Source organism: Suillus clintonianus, assembly GCF_016758775.1.
Source record: "Suillus clintonianus strain FC179 chromosome Unknown DEU56scaffold_14, whole genome shotgun sequence".
Taxonomy (NCBI): domain Eukaryota; kingdom Fungi; phylum Basidiomycota; class Agaricomycetes; order Boletales; family Suillaceae; genus Suillus; species Suillus clintonianus.
This window is the reverse complement of record NW_024539238.1, coordinates 483,980-503,403: the sequence shown is the minus strand read 5'-3', so window position 1 is coordinate 503,403 and position 19,424 is coordinate 483,980. Positions and strand designations below refer to the sequence as shown.

The 19,424-nt window shown below is 49.2% G+C and overlaps 5 protein-coding genes across 5 annotated transcripts; 3 read left to right on the top strand and 2 right to left on the bottom strand.

Moving 5' to 3' along the window:
• The first annotated feature begins 332 nt into the window (after nt 1–332).
• DEU56DRAFT_785323 (uncharacterized protein) lies at nt 333–1,853 on the top strand. The gene is made up of 3 exons (XM_041352266.1): nt 333–591; nt 653–1,559; nt 1,614–1,853. Exons 1-2 carry the CDS (start codon nt 490–492, stop codon nt 1,526–1,528), a joined length of 978 nt encoding a protein of 325 aa, XP_041211851.1. The 5' UTR covers nt 333–489; the 3' UTR covers nt 1,529–1,559; nt 1,614–1,853.
• A 464-nt stretch (nt 1,854–2,317) lies between these two features.
• On the bottom strand, nt 2,318–4,153 carry DEU56DRAFT_785317 (uracil-DNA glycosylase-like protein). The gene is made up of 8 exons (XM_041352265.1): nt 3,677–4,153; nt 3,449–3,570; nt 3,296–3,391; nt 3,185–3,237; nt 3,078–3,130; nt 2,757–3,009; nt 2,672–2,698; nt 2,318–2,616 (listed from the first exon to the last, which is right to left on the bottom strand). The coding sequence occupies exons 1-8, from the start codon at nt 4,069–4,071 to the stop codon at nt 2,494–2,496; spliced, it is 1,122 nt and encodes a 373-aa protein (XP_041211850.1). The 5' UTR covers nt 4,072–4,153; the 3' UTR covers nt 2,318–2,493.
• A 26-nt stretch (nt 4,154–4,179) lies between these two features.
• DEU56DRAFT_869877 (Fph type histidine kinase) lies at nt 4,180–13,948 on the top strand (the record flags this gene model as incomplete). The annotated part of the gene is made up of 34 exons (XM_041355592.1): nt 4,180–4,204; nt 4,260–4,429; nt 4,513–4,762; nt 5,203–5,326; nt 5,377–5,822; nt 5,878–6,041; nt 6,089–6,799; nt 6,852–7,054; nt 7,105–7,162; nt 7,210–7,353; nt 7,408–7,501; nt 8,026–8,264; nt 8,361–8,442; nt 8,495–9,776; nt 9,829–9,942; nt 10,172–10,229; nt 10,279–10,358; nt 10,414–10,486; nt 10,536–10,574; nt 10,641–10,676; nt 10,732–11,113; nt 11,166–11,260; nt 11,373–11,455; nt 11,507–11,540; nt 11,593–11,774; nt 11,824–12,022; nt 12,073–12,153; nt 12,201–12,290; nt 12,339–12,362; nt 12,413–13,359; nt 13,412–13,433; nt 13,483–13,510; nt 13,653–13,827; nt 13,885–13,948. The coding sequence occupies 34 exons, from the start codon at nt 4,180–4,182 to the stop codon at nt 13,946–13,948; spliced, it is 6,798 nt and encodes a 2,265-aa protein (XP_041211849.1).
• Nucleotides 13,949–14,728: 780 nt separating this feature from the next.
• Nucleotides 14,729–15,392, bottom strand: DEU56DRAFT_869876 (uncharacterized protein; the record flags this gene model as incomplete). Its single annotated transcript, XM_041355591.1, has 4 exons — nt 14,729–14,926; nt 14,981–15,178; nt 15,229–15,314; nt 15,365–15,392. The coding sequence occupies 4 exons, from the start codon at nt 15,390–15,392 to the stop codon at nt 14,729–14,731; spliced, it is 510 nt and encodes a 169-aa protein (XP_041211848.1).
• A 171-nt stretch (nt 15,393–15,563) lies between these two features.
• Nucleotides 15,564–19,008, top strand: DEU56DRAFT_785246 (Cys/Met metabolism PLP-dependent enzyme-domain-containing protein). The gene is made up of 9 exons (XM_041352264.1): nt 15,564–15,861; nt 15,914–16,407; nt 16,458–16,810; nt 16,863–17,202; nt 17,254–17,561; nt 17,614–17,964; nt 18,023–18,227; nt 18,290–18,449; nt 18,502–19,008. The coding sequence occupies exons 1-9, from the start codon at nt 15,618–15,620 to the stop codon at nt 18,765–18,767; spliced, it is 2,721 nt and encodes a 906-aa protein (XP_041211847.1). The 5' UTR covers nt 15,564–15,617; the 3' UTR covers nt 18,768–19,008.
• The last annotated feature ends 416 nt before the right edge of the window (nt 19,009–19,424 follow it).

Sequence of the window (19,424 nt, the reverse complement as noted above, 5' to 3'; positions counted from 1 at the left end):
CTGTGATTTGATCAAAAAGAGGAAATCATCTTCCAAAAGGGTACTTCCAGAGAGAACGAGACTTGACCATTGTTGGATGGAAGACCAGGCGAAGTGGTTGGTAGTGCACGGTAGGTGATACACGGCGATGACATTGATCACACGGAGTTGATTGCAACACTCGACGTGGCTCATGGAAGTGCAATTGAACGAATCATGACAAGACCTTGTCATCAGTCAACCCATTTTTGGGTTGCCGAAAGCGGCAAGAGACTGAGTTTGTGCGGAGATCGGTTCGGAGCCAAAAAAGTAGGTCTGGCCCAGCCAAGGGCCCAGCCTGTGACTTGATCGAATAGGGATCGAATGCGGACGTGATACACAAAGATCTGGCTTGCCCGATGAAGTGGTCCCTTTTTATATGTTCTCCTGCCTTCCCTCTCTTTAGGTCCTTTCCTCCCCGCCTTCATCTCCTCTCCCTTTTTTTACATCCTCAATCACTTTTAAATTTAAATGTCCTCAAAGCGTGGTCGCAAGCGCAATGACAACCTCCCTCCTAATAGAGCTAGGGATGTCCAGAGAGCATTTCGTGCACGGCGAGCTGCCCATCTACAAGTGCGGCATTTTTATCCAACTTCTATTTCCAATCCGTCATCTAATTTCACTCCTTTTCCAGGCTCTCGAGTTGCGAGTATCGGAGCTGGAGGAAGAGAATAATTGCTTAAGAGCTGCACTCAATCTACCAGCAGCTAACCGCCCGTCTCTCGGTAAAGGTCCGACGGGCAAGGACAAATCAAAGTCTCTAGAGACAACCCCCGTTGCTGCACAATCCAACTCTTCCAAAAGTCGCGAGTCCTCCCCAGTCGCAGAATCACCTTCACCGGGTCGTTCAGAATCCGCTTCTCCGTCCGTTGTTAGCGGTAACCTGCGAACTCCTCCTGTAATGGACGGTCATTGGGAAGAAAGTTTTATGATGAGTGATCAGCAGTCACAAGGCTCTCATGTATCATCTTCCTCGTCCGCTTCCTATAGTCTTCGCCCAGTCCCACCGCCCATGTCGCAGAAAAGCTCGCATCAATTCACTTTTTCAAATCCCATGCCCCCACCACGCTCAATGATTTCAAATAGCGTATCTGGTCACTCCCTCCAACCAAACTATCCACATACCGCTGATAGGCCCATTGCCACTGGTTATAATGATATGAATTACCTTCTATGCGACGTTCGAGAAAACGCACACTATCCCTACTCATATCAACCATCTCAATTCAATCCAGACCATGCCATGTCTCCACCGTCCCAGCATCCTATTCATCCATCCCAAAACCATCACTCACAGCGCACGCCCCTGCCACATACGTCAATAACGTACCCACAACGGCGTTCAGTCAATGAGCCTTCTGGGTTCAGACCGCTAGGCACCGATTTACACCTGCCCAGCCCCCCGCCTCATTCGCAGGCGGTGCGCCTAGCATCGCCTCCAGCGCCGTCTGCGCAGGATCCACGATCCCACTATACCTCTCACGGCAAGCATCCTAACGCTCTTCGGTGACCATTGAATTGTTATCGTTGTCGTCTGTCCTGTACTTCTTAATTTCCGTTTTCGTCGTAACTATTCTGATCCTTTGTACTATCAGTCCCTTCCTCACACGACCTCGGGATTCTCATTGCTCATTGCTAAATGATTTTAACAACGTCTGTATCGCTATCGCTCGCGAACTTTGTCCTGGGTTACCTAGTCCATTCTACAATAGATGTATACACAGCTATCTGGTAAACTATTCTTTCCATGTAATAGCTTTAATTCTGTGCTGGCAATTCCGATGTTCGGACAGGATCCAGCACGACCCATTGCGTTTGAGTCGGTTCGAATCCATTGATGAGTCACTCACAACTGAACCAAGTTTACCAAATTTCCTCTTTAAGCAATTAAGGTGACAGGCACCGCACAGCCACGGGCGGGCACGACCGTACAGATAGCCAAATATAGTCTTCGCATAAAGACCCCGTGCCAAGGTAACGTTTTCTTATTTTATGTGTTTTGCTGGCGACCGCCTCCGACGCATCATGGGACTATCCTGAACACTATCTTGAATCGCACATGTCGCGCCTGTCGCCCCGGAACGAAGTACCCTCTGTCACCATTTGATGGTGGCGTTTAAAAAAATCGTGTTAGATTATCTGATTACAAGGTGACGGGGTATCCATGGGTATGGGTATCGGCATGTGATTATTTGCGACCGGGATCAATAGTGGGAACTTGCGAGATCCATGAAGCTGATCTGTGCAAACAAGATTATAATACATAAATATTGCACTCACATCCAAAGACGTGTTGCGTCCTAAATTCTCCCGCTATATCGTCGGGGCTCACCTTTTACAGTTGGTCTTGAGCGTCAAAGGATCTAGACCCACTAGCAAAAATTTCGCAGTGTATAAAATGTGCACAGGCAGTATCCTGTAGGTATATATTAACAACGGTCGTATCGTATCCTTTACATGCGCTAATTAGTTGAATTAATCCAGGTTGCACCAATCGACTCTGCCTTGAGGTCCATACTTCTTCTCGAGCCAGTCATTCGCGGCCTTAAAATGACCGTTGCCCAGAAAGCCCTTGTGAGCACTGAAGGGCGAAGGGTGCTATTTCAGAAGTCAGTCAAGAATGCAACAAAAGTACAAACATTCAAGGACGCACGGGACTAGTAAGGATCAAGTGTTTGGTCTGAACGTTTACAGAGTCAGCGCTCGAACGCCACTCGATGCGGTATTGATGAACTCGCCTTGTTGAGTTTAGCCACACGCTTTGCGGCCCATGCCCCCCAAGCCAAGAATACTACTCCACGCCCAATCCCGTTCATGTCGGAATCACCGCCGGACGAAAGATTGGCACCGCCATACTTGTCAACCACATCCACAACTTTGTCAGTAAATACTTCCCAGCCCTGGCCAGAATGGGACCCTGCTTTGCTTGCCATCACAGTGAGACAGGTGTTTAACATGAGGACACCATTTTCAGCCCATGCTGTGAGGTTACTGATTATTATCCAGATATCCGTGTTAGTACATACATAATTCGGATATCCACGTTATCTGATGCTTACCCATGCTTAGGAGGTTCGAATTCGGGGTACTCGGCATTAATCTCAGCATAGATCTAGAAATGCAGAAATGAGGTATGATGATCAATTACCGGTGAGAGATTGCGCACGTTTTTCAAAGAAGGCGGCACAGTGACGCCCTTGGGGACGGAGAAACAGAGGCCTAAAAGTCGCGTGACGCCCATGTAAGCTGGGATCAGAGCGGTATACGGACGGCTCACCATGAGCTTGATTCGGACCGTGGTAGGGGTCCTGGCCAATGATTACGACCTTCACCTTTCCGAGGGGCGTATTGGACCACGCATAAATATTTTTTGCTGCTCACGGGGTTCAACTACTCGGCTGACTGGAAATCTTCGCGAAGGGCTACATACGTGAAGGGTATACTTTGAGAGATTTAGCACTATCGTCAGGGCCATGTACCCCTTGCTCCCACAGGAACTTCTTCAGCGTGATAAAATACGGCTTTTTGATCTCTTCCTTTAGAAGTTTCAACCTGAAGAATGATTCGACGTCAGCGGTAAAAACATTGACGCGGTATCTTATCAGAACAGAATGTACCACATTCGTTGATGTGTGAACAGTTTGAACGCCGTACTCACCAACTCTTGCCCATGCATTCGGATTCTAGCTTTAGCAAATGCTTGTGATCTTCCGGAATTGATTCGATGTATTGAGACAGAGAGAAAGGTATCGCATTCAAGCGCTGAACTCCGACGACCGCAATTTTAGCAGAGCCAGGGCCTGACGACGAGGCGCCCAGCTTTGGCTTCTTGGCCGCTGGCTCCGCGCTTTTGCGATTCTGGGGTCCAGATAACATATCCATGAGGGTGCGCTGTCTTTTTAGCGTGGCTGTTGCCTGCGTCGGTGTCTCTGTGGCCTTGACTGAGCCATCTTGTGACGAACTAGGTGTTTCGGAGGTGTTTTTCGCGTTAGAAGTCGACAGCGCTGCTGTTTCGACATCTTCTAGATAGACGACGTGTTGTTCATCGGACATGATACCGAGAGACAATAAAAGAGAGGAAAAACGCGAGTATCTAGTCCAGCAAGCGGACGCGACCTGGACCCTAGAGGGTCCATTTTAATAAATATTGCTAATGCCGTAATGGGCGGCTTCAGTCTTTTTGCTTGTGCTTGTTTCCTTTCACTCACAGCCTCCATATACGAAACGTGCCAAATCCATAGTTTTCCTTAGGACATTCCGCCGTTTCGCCAAACTGCCGCGTTCAAATTCTTCGCCTTCGCCTCCGTCTGCAAGAAATGCATCTGGACGCGCGGATTCATCGAGAAGACAATTCTTGAGTTCTAGAACTGCGAAACGTCACCTAGGGTTGTTTGGGGCCACAGCGGCAGCTGTTCAACCGGACCGTACAAATATGGACTTGAGTTCAACATATAATGCAGGATCTTCAAGGTATGAATTGTTCTAAGTCACAAGACAAGCATGGGACTCATGCAGCACACTCAATGCAGTAGCGAAACAGAGGAGGATTCGGACGACGAGCCCCATGATGTTCGAGGACGTCATCCTTCTCAAAAAAGCCTGCAAAATGACGTTCGGGACGCCATCAGGAGGAAGCGGCACCTAACGTCTCCTTCCCGACAGATTTCTGGCCCCATGCCTCTCGATTACTCTAATAATGAGGGCAAGCAAATTAATTCCTTACCACGAAGAATGTCATTCACTCGTTCACGCTCGCCTCACCCACATACCTTCAACAATGCAAATAATACAGCACACCCACCTTCTGGAGCTTCTTCATTTCCTCAGCGGCACAAACTACTCTCAGTTGCGCACACTCTATTGCCAGCAATGATCTCCGGCAGCCTTTCCCTCCCTCGCCTTGGAACTTGGACATTTTGCATGGACACTAGATATATGGGAGAATCACTTCTTCTCATTGGATCTTTAGCTTTTTTCAACAGAAAACTTTCTGATGACCCTCATGACATCATTGACTCCTCGATGTCCACAGGTGAATGTGTTGTTTACACATCTGCAAAGTTTTGCCTCAGTACTAATTTCCTACCGCAGAAATGTATGTCCTCCTTATTACAGCTATAGTCTACATTATACGCGCGCACACCATACTACCGCACTCCAACACCACTGCACCTACTGTTCCAGAGTCTCGTCGTACATCGTCCCCTCGTACTGAAACTCGGGAAATTAGACGCAGTGGTTCCTCGTTGAACCCTACAGTCAAACCGCGCTTTAGTTTCATTTGGATGAGTGTTCCAAAGAATTACAGGCATGTCCTTTCCCTAAGCGTTTATTTTCACTGGAATGAACTCGCGACAGGGAGTCTCCGAATGATGGCCTCCTCACAGGGCTCCTACTCCCACCCATGATTGCGCTAGCACTATTGTACTCGGCCTTGCGGCAGGTTAACTCCCCTTCGTCTGATCCCAGTCTTCCTCCCCCTCATTGGTTGATAGAAGCTCCAAGTGTACTCCATAACCCTCGATCGCCTGCTTCCGCTATCGATGCCCTCATACAGTCTCGTCGTGGCCTAGTGGATTACTCCACGATGTGTTCATTTATATTATTAGCTCAAGTATGTTCTTCGTGGATCATTGAAACGCGCTATCGCGGACGTCCCAGCGTCCCTGAGGGAGAGCGCGGCTCTGTCCCTCGCAGTGAAATGCGCAGAACATGGTTTTATGTGCTCTACACTTTCGGCATGACTATGCTGGCTATTACAGCCCGGTATCTTTTTGCGCTGGCGGAGGTCCCTATATGGCGAAGTGAATCGATTTTTTTGATTATGCTGAGGAGATGTTGACATCTTGATTTCGCCAGATATCAGCTATCTCGATATTGGCATCGGCTCATTGTTCTACCAATTTTGCTTATATATCGCCCTTCGCCTAGCGCATGGTGGGTTCACGCTGGGTGAATTGGCCCTTGTCTGCTTCGGCGGGCTGTCCTTGGCCACGGAACTACTGGGGTTGACTAGAGCAAGGGTCTGTCAAGCTTTCCCAGCAGATATTCATACTGACTTCTTGCCAAGGTTTGGCCAAAAACAGCGCCATTCATCGAGACCTACCGCCTGCCAACACCCCTGCTGATTTTCCAAATTGCGCTGATTGCAGGTTCTTTCATCACTGGCTTCTTGCTTTCTCCTCTTCTGGCCATATCGCGGCATATTGCCCAGCGACCGGTGAGGCGTCTTCGACTCCCACAGGAGAAGCAACGGAATCGACGAGCTCTTGCCGCGGGTTTTTATGTCGGAACCATAATCATTGTGGTTGGCCTTATTGGTTCGTGGACATGGTGGAACCTCGGATACAGAAACCCGTGGCTATGGACTATTTTTTGGCTCCTCGAGGGGCGTAAGAAGTGGAGTCGACCCATGCTTCTTGCATACTGGGGCCTTCTCGGAAGCATCAGCGTTGCCGGATGGAACCGACAGCTATCAAGGTCAAGGCGGTACAGGCATAGAAACACGAGTGGGGGTACGCAGGATAACGTGATCGTTCCGTTTGCTGTGAACTCGAATCAGAAACCGCATACGGAGATATCTTCATCCGCTCCCACCAATGCACTTGGGCTTACATTCCCCAACTTGGCTAATCTCCCTAATCTGTCCAATGGTTCGCAAGTCGCCACGGAACTGTTGGATGCCGCAGATAAGCACGTTCCAACACTTGGTATCAACGCAAGGCGCAAGTTCTTCCACGCGTTGGCCGTTGTAATGTTCCTGCCTGGAGTGGCTGTTGACGTCAGTCGCCTTCTATCGCCCATACCATTAGTGGTCTAACGAGTATCTATAGCCCGCATTCACTCACTTGGCCTTCAGTGCAGCCTTTGCGCTCTTTATCTTTGCAGAGTATGTGAGATACTTCGCCATTTATCCTTTTGGTGCTGCTGTGCACCTGTTCATGAACGAGTTCCTCGAGCAAAAGGACAGCGGAACTGCCATCCTCAGTCACTTTTATCTGCTTACTGGTTGCGCGGGCTCGTTGTGGCTTGAAGAGTACGTCTTTGACCTTGATAAAATTTTAAGGAGGATCTAAATCATTGTAGGCCATCACGATTGCTACAATATACCGGTATCCTCGCTTTGGGTATTGGCGACGCTATGGTTAGTGTTTTTGAATTTTTGAAATTTGTCAACTGAATTTGACGTAGGCATCTATTATTGGGAAACGCGTCGGTCGGCACCGTTGGTCTTCAACATCCTCCAAGACTTTAGAAGGTAGCGCCGCATTTGTGTTGTCCCTCGTGGCTTGCGCGTGGCTTTTGAGACTCTGCGGACTTACGGAAGAATTTTCGGTGAGTTTGTCCGCTTCTGGTGCCCCTCAATCTAATACAACCCTGAAACCACAGACGTTGCGCTATACCGTCGTGGCTGCTCTCTCATGTGCACTTGAGGCCTTGTCAGACCAGAACGATAACTTGACTTTGCCGTTGTATATGTGGAGTTTACTTGTAGCTATCGATGTATAGCGGGTTGTTAACCCTCGTTAATATGTTTTGGGATCGCTACCAGAATACGGACATGACATTACGGGCTTGACGGAAGACACTTGGTCCCCAGCTGCTTACACTTCATTAATGTTTCCACTAAATTCGCAACAAAGAATGCAAACAAAAATGGAAGGCCTAGATTTTGACCTGTTCCTGATTGGTTCTGACGTCAACTTGAGGCACGGGGGTTGCTGGTGGGGCGCTTAGTAAGCATGTCAATAACCCTTCTTCGATGAAGGCGACCGCCTTAACGAATCGTCTCTACTCTCTACCATCACCACCGACGACGGCGTTGGACGTTCTGTCCTAAACCTCACCACTGGTACTGTTGTTAGTCGACACTATCAATTCCTTCGTTTGAATTTTGGTTAACTTCCCATTTCAGCATCCTCCGGGCAATGACTACAGCTTCAAGCAATCATTGATCGTCGCGTAGCTGTACCTAGTAATTGTTTCACGACCACTTGAAGGATACAGTGCATTTACTCGGCATAAAAACCTCGAACATGCAGTCCTCGACAATAACAGATATAGCCCTAGATCCACTCCCATCGTCTCTACCTCTCGCAAAGGCCTTTTCTGTGCCATCATTTCAAATGCCCATTCCACGTCTGCCCAAGGTGAAGCAACAAAGTCCCCGATTGCCGCGACTGCCGCGACCAGCAACTGCCTCTATGGCAGAGGGCACTCAAGCATACCTACCCCCTGCGCCCCAGGTGCCATGTTTACATGATAGCCACATTCCCAGAAGCGCAGATCATAGTGTAAGTGTCTATTTTGATACTCGTAGGGTCACTGCACCACCGTGACAGATTTCCCCAAAGGATGTAGATAATCCTCGAGACACCGATGCTTTATCCATAAAGTCGTTTGAAGCACGCGCTACAGACATGGGTGTGTGCCTCCTCGTTCTGATCAGCTCAAATCCTGAGTATCCCCTTAATAGTGTCAATTCACTCAGCTCCATCCGGTAGTCCTTGTGAAACCCTAGCGGCGACGAGTACTCCTGGTGATACCCGACCCGACATCGACGGGGCCGAACATGACTGGGCTACCTTCATGACTGCTTACGCATCGGGTCAGTGGCATCCTCATCGAACGCCTCGTCATCCGCGTTCAATGATCTCTACTCCTGTTATGCGGGAGGGCTCTCTACGAGACAATTTTGCGATGAGACATGATCCTGCACCGATCATCATCGAATCAGAGCAGGATTCTACTTCTATGTTGCCTGCCCACCAAGCTGTTATTTCTTCCCCGGTATCCTATGGCAGTAGCAATGAGACAGAGTTCAAGCCCGCTCCCGATAAAGCGGTGATAGCCTCTGATTTTCCCTCATCCGTTTACCCTGACAAGCTATTGTCAAATATTACACCAAAGTCATCGTCGCTTTCCGGTCGCAGATTCCGCAAGTCATTCACAGATCTGCGACATGCAACAGGAGGGCAGCCAATGCATCTCCCTTTAGATGGGACACAAGCTTTCAGCATTAGTCCGGAGGCAACCACTGCGGCTGCAACCATGCGATGGGCAGCAGCACGCGTTAATTTGTCTCCTCTTGCGTTGCCCTCTCCTGAGCATGAGCTAACAGATCCAATGCGAGGTGTGCATGCAGCAATACCTGGATCACATCCGACTGCCAGTAGCCCCCCTGCCCATCCGACAACGCCCGGAATGTCTCGAATCCGAGCAGGCAGCTTCTGGGAGGGTACGCAAGATGTCGAAGATGAGCTAACTGTGCTCGCCCTACCCGGATCGTTACCCAGAACTCCCCTACGCAACATAACTGAGGCAGAACTGTATTTGACTTTCCCCCCGCCGGCCTCCGTTCCACTGCAGCGTAATCAGTCGCCTGAGCCGACAGAGGAAGGCGATTACTTCACCGCAGTCAGTACATCCGCTTCAGATCAATTTCCCATGACCCCCGACCCCGCTCAACTTTGGCAGGACTACTTAAACCACAGACGTGAATCCGGGCCATCGGAACTCAACATTTGTACGGCACCACCCCTTCCACGAAGGATATGCTTGACAAGGCAAACCTCTTCTCCCCTACCCGACAGCATCGGGAGAGACCGTGGCTTACCAGGAGGACGGTCGGTATGCGACTCGGTCAATAGTTTTCGTGCTGGCCGGTCTGCGAAGGAGGAGCAGATGTTCCTAGATCTTGGCTATCTAGCTCCACCGAACCCTCCAGACGAGCTCGAGCGAAGACGCGCTCTATACAAGTATATCCGTTCTTCACCTTTGAAGGTCAGCTCAGAGAGCATTGTGAAATAGGTTTAACCTCTGGAACACCGGCCCCGACATTAACTTCGATCGCATTGCACATCTGGTCAAACTTGTGTTCAACACGAAATGCGTTTACATATCCCTCATCGATGGCACGGAGCAGTGAGTATCAGTCGGAGTTCAGCGTAAATTTGTTAGTAATCACGATTACAGATGGTTCAAATCACAGTGTATGGTGCTCAAGTACTGTCATCCACGTATATCTCAATTTCTTTGGCAGGTGGAATGACTTTAAAGCGCAGTGCAAGGCTGACGTCCTTCTGTGCACACGCTATACTGCAAAGGTGTGAATTTTTTTCCCTCCTGAGAACTCCAGTCTTACTGTTTGCAGGGGTGATGAACCAACGGTTATCCTGGATACGAAGTTAGATTGGCGGTTTGCCAAGAATGTTAGTGCACGTTGGTGTGAAAGATCATCTGGCAAACTGAATGACGTAGCCTCTGGTCACCGGATTTCCAAACGTTCGCTTCTATGCTGCGGCTCCTCTGAGAACCTCCGATGGATTTAACATTGGCAGGTAACTTGAGTCACTGTCTATGTGACATGCGCAGTTGACCTGATGCACCTCTCAGTCTTTCTTTGATTGATGATTCACCAAGGCAGGATTTCGCCCCTCGTCAACGACACACTTTGAAGGAATTTGCGGTACGTGGGTTTCAATTAATTGTTCTGAATCTATTAACGCGAGCTCTAGGCTGTTGTGATGCGTGAAATGGAATTGTGGCGTGATAAAGTGAGCTGGGTCAGCCGTTGAATTTCCACACATGAATTAACTATCCACCATCCTACTCCAACCCAGATCCAACTGCGCATACGTGACAAAATCCAGACCTCCGTGAGCAATACCTTCATTAGTACCATCTGCTATATATCAACTCACCGCACCTTAGATGGAGCAATTTAGTCGAGAGTGCCTTGAGATTGACCAGAACGATGCAAACACGGATGATGACCCTTACGCTAACGCGTCCATGGACAGAGTGTATGATCGTGCCGCCAGACTTGTCAAGCGCACTTTAGATGTCGAGGAGGTGGTAGTCATGGATGTTTCACACTGCGAAGTATTGGAGACGCTCAGTGCCGAAGCAACTATATCTGTTGTCATGCATCGCGGGGATCCACAATCCCAACCAACATCTCGCACGCTGACGGCGGATGAATACCACAAGCTAAACGCGTTCTTTGACCAGTATCCTGATGGCAAGGTGTCTGAAGGCATTTTACCAGTCTGCTTCCGTCCCTTTATCCCAACACACATACAGTATGCACTCAGTATGTCTTTTTTATCTTGACGCTCTTCTAGTCCACTGATAATGTTTACTAGCTGTTCCTGTTTTCAATATCGACAAAAGGCCGTTTGCCTTGATTTGTGCATACAATGCCACTGATCCATCACGACGATTTGTAAAGATTCACCTAGTCCAGTGAGACACCTCCATCCTGATTTTATTCTTAGCTCGAGGGACATGAACTGTCTTATCTCCGCGCCATAGGTTGGTTTCTTAAAGTTCCTTTCAATAATCACTAAAAGAGAATAGGTGTCATCATTCTCTCGGCTGTCCTCAAGAGGAGGATGATGCTGGCCGACCAAGCGAAGAGTCTGTTTATCTCCAAGTTTGGTGCATGCTTCGCCTTCATGGGTAACATTACTAATTCCTCCTGAAGCATATCTCACGAGCTTCGTACTCCTTTGCATGGGGTGAGGCTTGACGTATTTGCTGGCATGCCCTTTTCTTGATGGTTTTGCGTAGATTCTCGCTGCGGCCGAATTACTTTCCGATACATCGTTAAGTCATAGCCAGACTTCGTTCCTGCACACCGTCCAGGCGTGCGGGACATCCCTTGTTGAAACGGTGAACCACGTTCTCGACTTCACGAAACTCAGTGGCAATATGAAGTCAGGTGGCGTGGACAATGTCATAACGAGGAGCATGTGAGTTGGGATAGGTTTGATGCATGTTGCCGCTTATGATTTGACACAGAGTGGATCTCGAACAACTTGTTGAAGAGGCAATCGATGGATCATGGATTGGATACTGCGCCCGCACATCTGCCATTCGCGAGTCGGAAATCGGGAGTGTGTATGCTCCAGCGATGGAACAGCGATCCTCGAGTGTTATGGCTGCTCCAGCCTCTTCGAAGCAGGTGGAGATCATTGTCGACATCGACCGACGCGAAGGCGTAAGTCCTCCAAGGTGTTCCTTTCTGTTTTACCGCTAACTGTCGTGCAGGGATGGATTTTGAAGTGCGACAAAGGTGGTATTAGAAGGGTGTTGATGAATCTTTTTGGAAACAGCCTAAAGTTCACGACTGTGAGTATGATTGAGTGTCTCTTACGAGCGCTTCCTGATGACTGCAGGATGGTTACGTTCATGTATCTTTACGCCAAGTATCTGCGCCAAATGAAGAGCCTAGTATGGTGGAGTTATGTGTCAGCGATACGGGAAAGGTATTTATCCCGGCGCGGCAGTTCGTTCAATACTGACACTTGTTACAGGGGATCAGCCAAAATTTCCTGAAGGTAATGGTTTCGTCAGATCAACTATCGTCGTTTACTGACAAGAAATTTAGAACCACTTGTTCCATCCCTTTTCCCAGGAGAACCCTTTACAAGCTGGGACAGGTTTAGGCCTTGCGATCGTCAACAGTATCGTCCAGTCTCCAAGTGTGGGCGGGAAAGTGGAAGTATCCAGCGAAGAAAACGTTGGTACCGACATCAAGATCACTTTCCAAGCAGAAACTTTGGAAGATGGCGCGAGTGCTCTTCAAACTCCCTTTATGTTCGATCATGTTGTCCCCACTGTTACCTTCCTCGGGTTCAAGCAGAAGAGCAAAGGTGTTCAGATGCTCAGCGATGTGCTTCGCAAGTACCTCCAGGATTGGTGGGGATTCAGAGTGCAGACTGACGGAGGTGAGTTGAGCGACATCGTGATCATAAACGAAGACTCGTCACCTGTTGTTACCGCTCTTGAAAAAATGGACTACCGTCGGTCGTTCATTATCTTGTCTTCAAGTAGAGGTAGTCCGAGGGTGATGGGGATTTGCAGCACCTACGAGAACTTTGGCGGTTTTTGTCGCATCGTTCACAAACCAGGAGGACCTTTCCGATTGCGCGCTGCGCTGAAACAACTACTTCGGGCCAGGCAAAGGCGTCAACAACGTCTACCAAGTTTCGCCAGCTCTGTGGCTGGGATCTCAGATGATAGTATCTCTCTGCACTCCTCCATGCTTACAGACGATCTATCGAATCCAGACCGGCATCGCCGGGGGAGTATGGATTGGAGTCGCTCAACTACCGTATTTCCCACCCCCCTACCTGCATCGCCGGATGTCGAGGAAGCACCGTCCTCTCCGGAGATTACCGAGTCTGATGGAACATCTTCAAGCATGTCAAGTTCCACAGTAACCATCGGTACGGACGGGATACTCCTGGAGTCGTCAATCCGGACCCTGGATTTAGACCGCCCTCGTCCGAAAGTTTTGGTGGTCGAAGACAACAATATCTTGCGGAACTTACTGTGCGTGACTCAAGTTCGCTATGTTTGCTGTGACTGACACACATTCTTCCAGAATCAAGTGGTTGATGAAGAAGGTGACGTCACCCATCTGGTAGTCCAATCAGCCCACTCATTTTACACAAGGGATTTGACTATCGCGAGGCAGTCGATGGTCGACGAGGAGTCGACACATTTGAATCTGAAGGACCATTCGAGTAGGGCTTTGTTCTCTAAATGGTCGCGACTGGCTCATAACCCAAATATAGTGTCGTTCTTCTTGACCTTTCCATGCCCGTCCTCGATGGTATGCTCAGTGCCAGTCTCACTCAAAGATCGTCTCACATTTCTCATAGGGCTGGGTGCCACCATCGAGATTCGTCAGCTTGAAAAAGCTCGAGAAAGTCGGCAGCCAAGCGTCATACTAGCTTTGACTGGGATGTCATCCCTTGAAGACAAACGCAAGGCATTCGAGGCTGGCATGAGCGGATAGTAAGCATGATCGAATTTTCCAACCTCCCACGGTAATCGACATCTTTTTTGTTCCAGTCTTGTCAAGCCCGTAGCATTCAAAACGCTCGAAGAAATGTTCCGCAAGATAGGGCTCTCGTGATACCGCCCATGCAAATCTGTCTGCCCATCTACAGACTCGCTTCACGTACGTACATTACAGCGTCTAATGACATGACCACACGATCGCATGATATCCACGTTCCGATGACAACGACATTTGTTTTCAGCTCCTTTTACATAGCACACCCCAACATCATACATTCTTCAACTCACTGATTGCATGTTTCATTTTTTTTGGATTGGTATTTAGATCATGTATTATATCAAGGCAGTGTTACAGTTGAATGCGGCGCATTTCATTCATGTGGGTATGCTCGAAGTTCAGAAGATCAAACCACATAATGTTGACGATGGTGGGTCGCGTACACTCACGGTACAAATGTCAGGGTGGTGTATTCTCACCCATTTACGCGCGACGTTATTCGATGTCTGATGCGGTGAGGAAGGAGGCGCTTTCTCCCCAGGGCCAGAACTCTGAGGCAGGTCATTCCTAACTAACTAGGTCATATATCGAAGACATGTGATGAACCAGGCGATAATCATGAAATTACTGGCTGACATCCTTCGAAAGTTGGTGACGTAGCGCCTGTCAAAGCCAGCAGACAACCGCTTGATCCAGATTGGTATGCCAAATCAATGGAACAAGATTCGGATTTGAGGGTAGCTTTCGTCCAAGTTGACCAGTTATTTGGACAACGCCCATGGGGTGGTGGTCCTAGCCTTCCTGCCAACTGAGTTGAGAAAGAAATTGCGACGGCAGAGGCAGCTCACCTGCGAATGAAAGATGTAAATGGATGCCGATGATATTGCTATGGGAGACTCAGATGGCGCGACGTTCGCAGCGTGTTTCAGTGTGGACGCTCTCGCAGTTCATGTCGCAGTATGGCATGGCGCACTTTTTGCATTTGTATGCGCCCCTGTATCCGCACACGGAGCATAAAAGACGTGGGGGCAATTGAGGGGGAGGAGCAGCGGCTGTTAAATATGTTGGAACGTGGGAGGGAAGATTTGCTATGCGCTGGGGATGCCCTCGGTATTTAAAAATGAGTCTGGGGAATGGAGATGAACTGACTGATTCCTCAATTAGGGTAGCAAAATTCTTGCGGTATAGCAGCGCAGTTCGAACTTTTGTGGACGATTTCTTCTTCTTGGCATTGGGGTCGTTCAAATGGCGTTTGTCCGAAACGATCTGGCGAACACGATTCTTGCCGGTTATTGCTCCCTCGTTTTCATCGTCGAGGGTGATTGAAGGCTCTGTATAATTGGAACGCTGTGAATGGTTAGGTCGGATAACGATGATGGCTGTATTTGAGCTGTCACCTCGAGCTCTTCGAGATGTCGCTTCGTCCGTTTTGCAATTACGTCTGGTGGAAGTGTCTGCTTCGTGGCATTGACGTGTCTTGTAGCTTTTATGGGATGAAAACTGAATGGATCTCAATCAGACAGCAAAGCATACCTTGCTCTCTTGCTTTCTTGGGTGCCATGAAAGTCGGCCGACAAAAGGAGCGAGCGCGTGAGCACGCAATCCAATAGTATTTGCAAAGATATTCCTTTTACAGAAAGAATATCGACGAAATTGTTGTTGTTCGGTACCGAATATGGATAATATAGATGGCACGTGATGAAAGTGGTCTCATAGATCATCATCCCATCCATGTTATAGCCAGCTGCTCGTTTGTCATTTACCTCTCTTTCTAACCCATTTCACGATGGCTCCTCCGACCACTAATCCAAAAATATTTGCACAAGACCTTCCAACTCCAGAGCCAGAAACTCCTTGCAGGCCTCGCCAACCTTACCGTTTTTCGACCCTCTGCGCTACAGTAGAGAATCCTTCTCAGAAGGATCAGTATGGTTCCAGCTCTGTACCAATATACCAAACAGCCACTTTTAAAGGTGTCGATGGACAGTATGATTACACTCGCAGTGGAAACCCAACACGCAGTCATCTAGGTCCGTATCTATTTGATCGTATGCCAACTAATGGCCTCAATGTAATCTCTAGAACATCATCTTGCCAAGATATCATCTGCTGCTCATGCTTTTACCGTGTCTTCTGGCATGGCCGCCCTCGATACCATCTTACGTATCCTCAAACCTGGAGATGAAGTTATCGCAGGAGATGACCTGTACGGCGGTACTAATCGCATCCTTGCCTATCTCAAGACACACGGCGGCGTCATCGTACATCATGTAGACACCACCAAACCTGACACTGTCCTTCCTTACATCAATTCTGAAAAGACCGCTATGGTTCTCCTAGAGAGTCCAACTAACCCTCTTCTCAAAATAGTTGACCTTGCCCGCATAGCCGCCGACATTAAGGAACGCGCCCCCAATGCCGTCATCGTGGTCGACAACACCATGATGAGTCCCTACTTGCAACGCCCTCTCGAGCATGGCGCAGATATTGTTTACGATAGCGCCACCAAATATCTCAGTGGGCATCACGACCTTATGGCCGGTGTAATTACCTGCAACAGGGATGACCTTGCCAAGGTATGAGATTCGTCCTTTGCTTTACGCCCCTTTTCTTATATCCGAATCAGCAAATGGCATTCGTCATCAATGCTGCCGGCAATGCACTCACTCCATTCGACTGTTTCCTCCTTTTACGAGGATCGAAAACCCTTGCCATCCGGATGGATCGCCAGCAGACTACTGCCATGCTCGTCGCTCAGATGCTCGACCGCCTTGGTTTCAAAGTCCACTATCCTGGTCTCACAAACCACCCTAACCGTGATGTACACGAGCGAATTGCAGATGGATATGGTGCCGTCCTCAGTTTCACTACTGGCGACAAGGCTCTGAGTGAACGCATCGTCGGCGCGACACGCCTGTGGGGGATTAGCGTCAGCTTTGGTTGTGTCAATTCGCTAATCAGCATGCCATGCATCATGTCGTATGTTCTTTCTGCCTCATGTTCCTCGATCATTTTACTAATGGTTCTTTAGACACGCGTCCATTGACCCTGCTACGCGCGCTGCGCGTGGCCTGCCAGAGGACCTGATCCGACTTTGCGTTGGTATTGAAGACCCAGCTGACCTTCTCGACGACCTCGAACGTGCTCTTCTGGAGGCTGGTGCAATCACCCTCACCGCAGGTGGGGACTCACACCAACAATTTGTTCGGACGATCCCTTCAGAGGGCACTGCGATCTCCCGGGCCGTCCAGAAACTCGCATTCAATGATTCTACGGGATACACGACAGAGCGCAACGAGGATAGAGAATGGTTCGTCAGTGCACCTGGCAAAGTCATTCTTTTCGGTGAACATGCCGTTGTGCACGGTGTCGTGAGATTGCTCTTTCATTCCCTCCTCTGCGCGCGTTAACCGATATTCTAGACCGCGGTGGCTGCAAGCGTAGATCTCCGGTGCTATGGTGTTACGACACCTCGCCATGATGGCAAAGTCAGCGTACACTTCATTGATATCGACAACTTCACACAAGAATGGGAAGTGGATGATCTCCCTTGGGATGCAGTCACTCCTGTGCGAGTCGGTGATGTCCACCCCGACTCTCTGGACCACAAGCTCGTTGATGCGATTACTACTCGTGCACTGTCACCCGAAGTTCTTGCAATCCCAAGTGCACGGCAGGCGTGTATTGCGTTCTTGTACATGTACATGATCATGGCACATGGCGGAAATAGGCGAGTCCTCCTCTACCGGGGCTTTGTTCAATGATTTATCAAATGCCGTTAGACCATCCTTCAACTTCTCGGCTCGCGCCACGCTTCCTGTGGGCGCAGGCCTCGGTTCCTCCGCATCATTCTCCGCCTGCGCAGCCACCGCTCTCTTACTTTTGTACTCACGCATCCAGCTCCCAGCACAGCCCGCCCCGACTACTGTCGGTCACGTCCACGTCTCTCATGAGGGTCGGCGCGCACTACCGCCACCACTTGCTGAGGAGGTCAACCGATGGGCATTTGTGAGCGAGAAAATCTTGCACGGCAACCCCAGTGGCGTGGATAACTCTGTTGCGGTGTTCGGTGGCGCACTTTCGTATACCAGAGCAGGATTCGGTAGAAAATCAGGCATGATCCCGATTCAGGGGTATGCTTAGCACCTTTTGGGCTTCTTTTGGTGGTTTTACTGATTTCTTGCTTTTCAGTTTCAAGTCTCTCAAATTCCTCCTGACGGACTCGAGGGTGCCCAGGAACACGAAGCAGCTTGTGGCTGGTGTGTCTGCCTTGAAGGAGCAAGAGCCTGAGTTTGTCGACGGGCTGCTCAATGCGATACAGAGCATAAGTGACGAGGCGCAGCGTGCGCTTGCTGATCCCAACTTATCACGGCAAACACTGTTGTCAGCTTTGTCGGTACGTTCCTCTCTGTTTGTTCATAGTACGGAACGCTCAAAAATCGATGCTCACTCTTTCAGGCTCTCATCGATGAGAACCACGGCCACCTCGTAAAGCTTGGGGTATCACATCCATCTCTTGAAGTCATCCGTTCCAAGACCGCGTCTCCTCCATATGCACTCAGCACAAAACTCACTGGTGCCGGAGGTGGAGGTTGCGCGGTAACGCTCGTCCCTGATAGTAAGCACCATCTGCTCATGCTTGATCCCTACTCACCCACTCGCTTCTCAAGACCTCTCGGAATCCAATCTTCGTGAACTTATGGCAGCACTGTCTACGGAAAGCTTCGTGCCCTACCTAACGTCAGTCGGCGGAAGCGGTCTCGGTATCCTCTCGCCATACAACCAGCCTCAACGGCTGGTGACGCCGCCTGAAACGCCTCGCGAAGGCGAGGCCGGTGCTGGGCCTGTCGAACTGTTGCGCGATACCTTTGCTGGCAAGGCGACGTCGGATCTTTCAGCGTGGGCAGACAGTCTAGGACGATGGCTCTTTGTTTGAAAGTGAATCAAGGTGCAATGTGTTTGCATAGATCTATGTTGTTGATTTATGGAGTACAATGAGTGTACGTATAGAATGTTCTTGTATGATCTATGCTGTGGCGATGGTCCAGATAACATAAACGTGTAAAGAGTCAACTGAGCTTGATGGGGTACGCAAGAAATGCGCGCGTTCTGAGATGTGCCGAAGTAGATTCTTTGAGATAGGAACTGCCCATCAAACGAGTTTCGATGGCTAACCAATCATAAGAGCGCATTATTATCACGGAGACTCATGTTCCATCGGATCACATTATATGGGCTCATATTCACCAAGTATTTTTTTGACTTACGGACACTCCCGCCGAGTATGATGGCAGTACTTACTGGTCGCGTCGGCTGTGAGGCGGGTTTCACTTGTTGACGCATGTAGAAATGCACCACGCACCGCCTTCCATTTCAAGTAATTATCCAAACCCGCCGTTCTTTGCAAATACAAAGTTCCGTTGACACCACTCTTGCGCAACTACAGTTTATTGTCCCCTTCGGGGTGACATACGAAAAATTGGAACGATACAGAGAAGATTAGCATGGCCCCTGCACAAGGATGACACGCTTTCCCGGAGTGGTAGACCTACGGGTCTCAATATTTATTGTTCCTTTTTCAAAGGTTTATCGG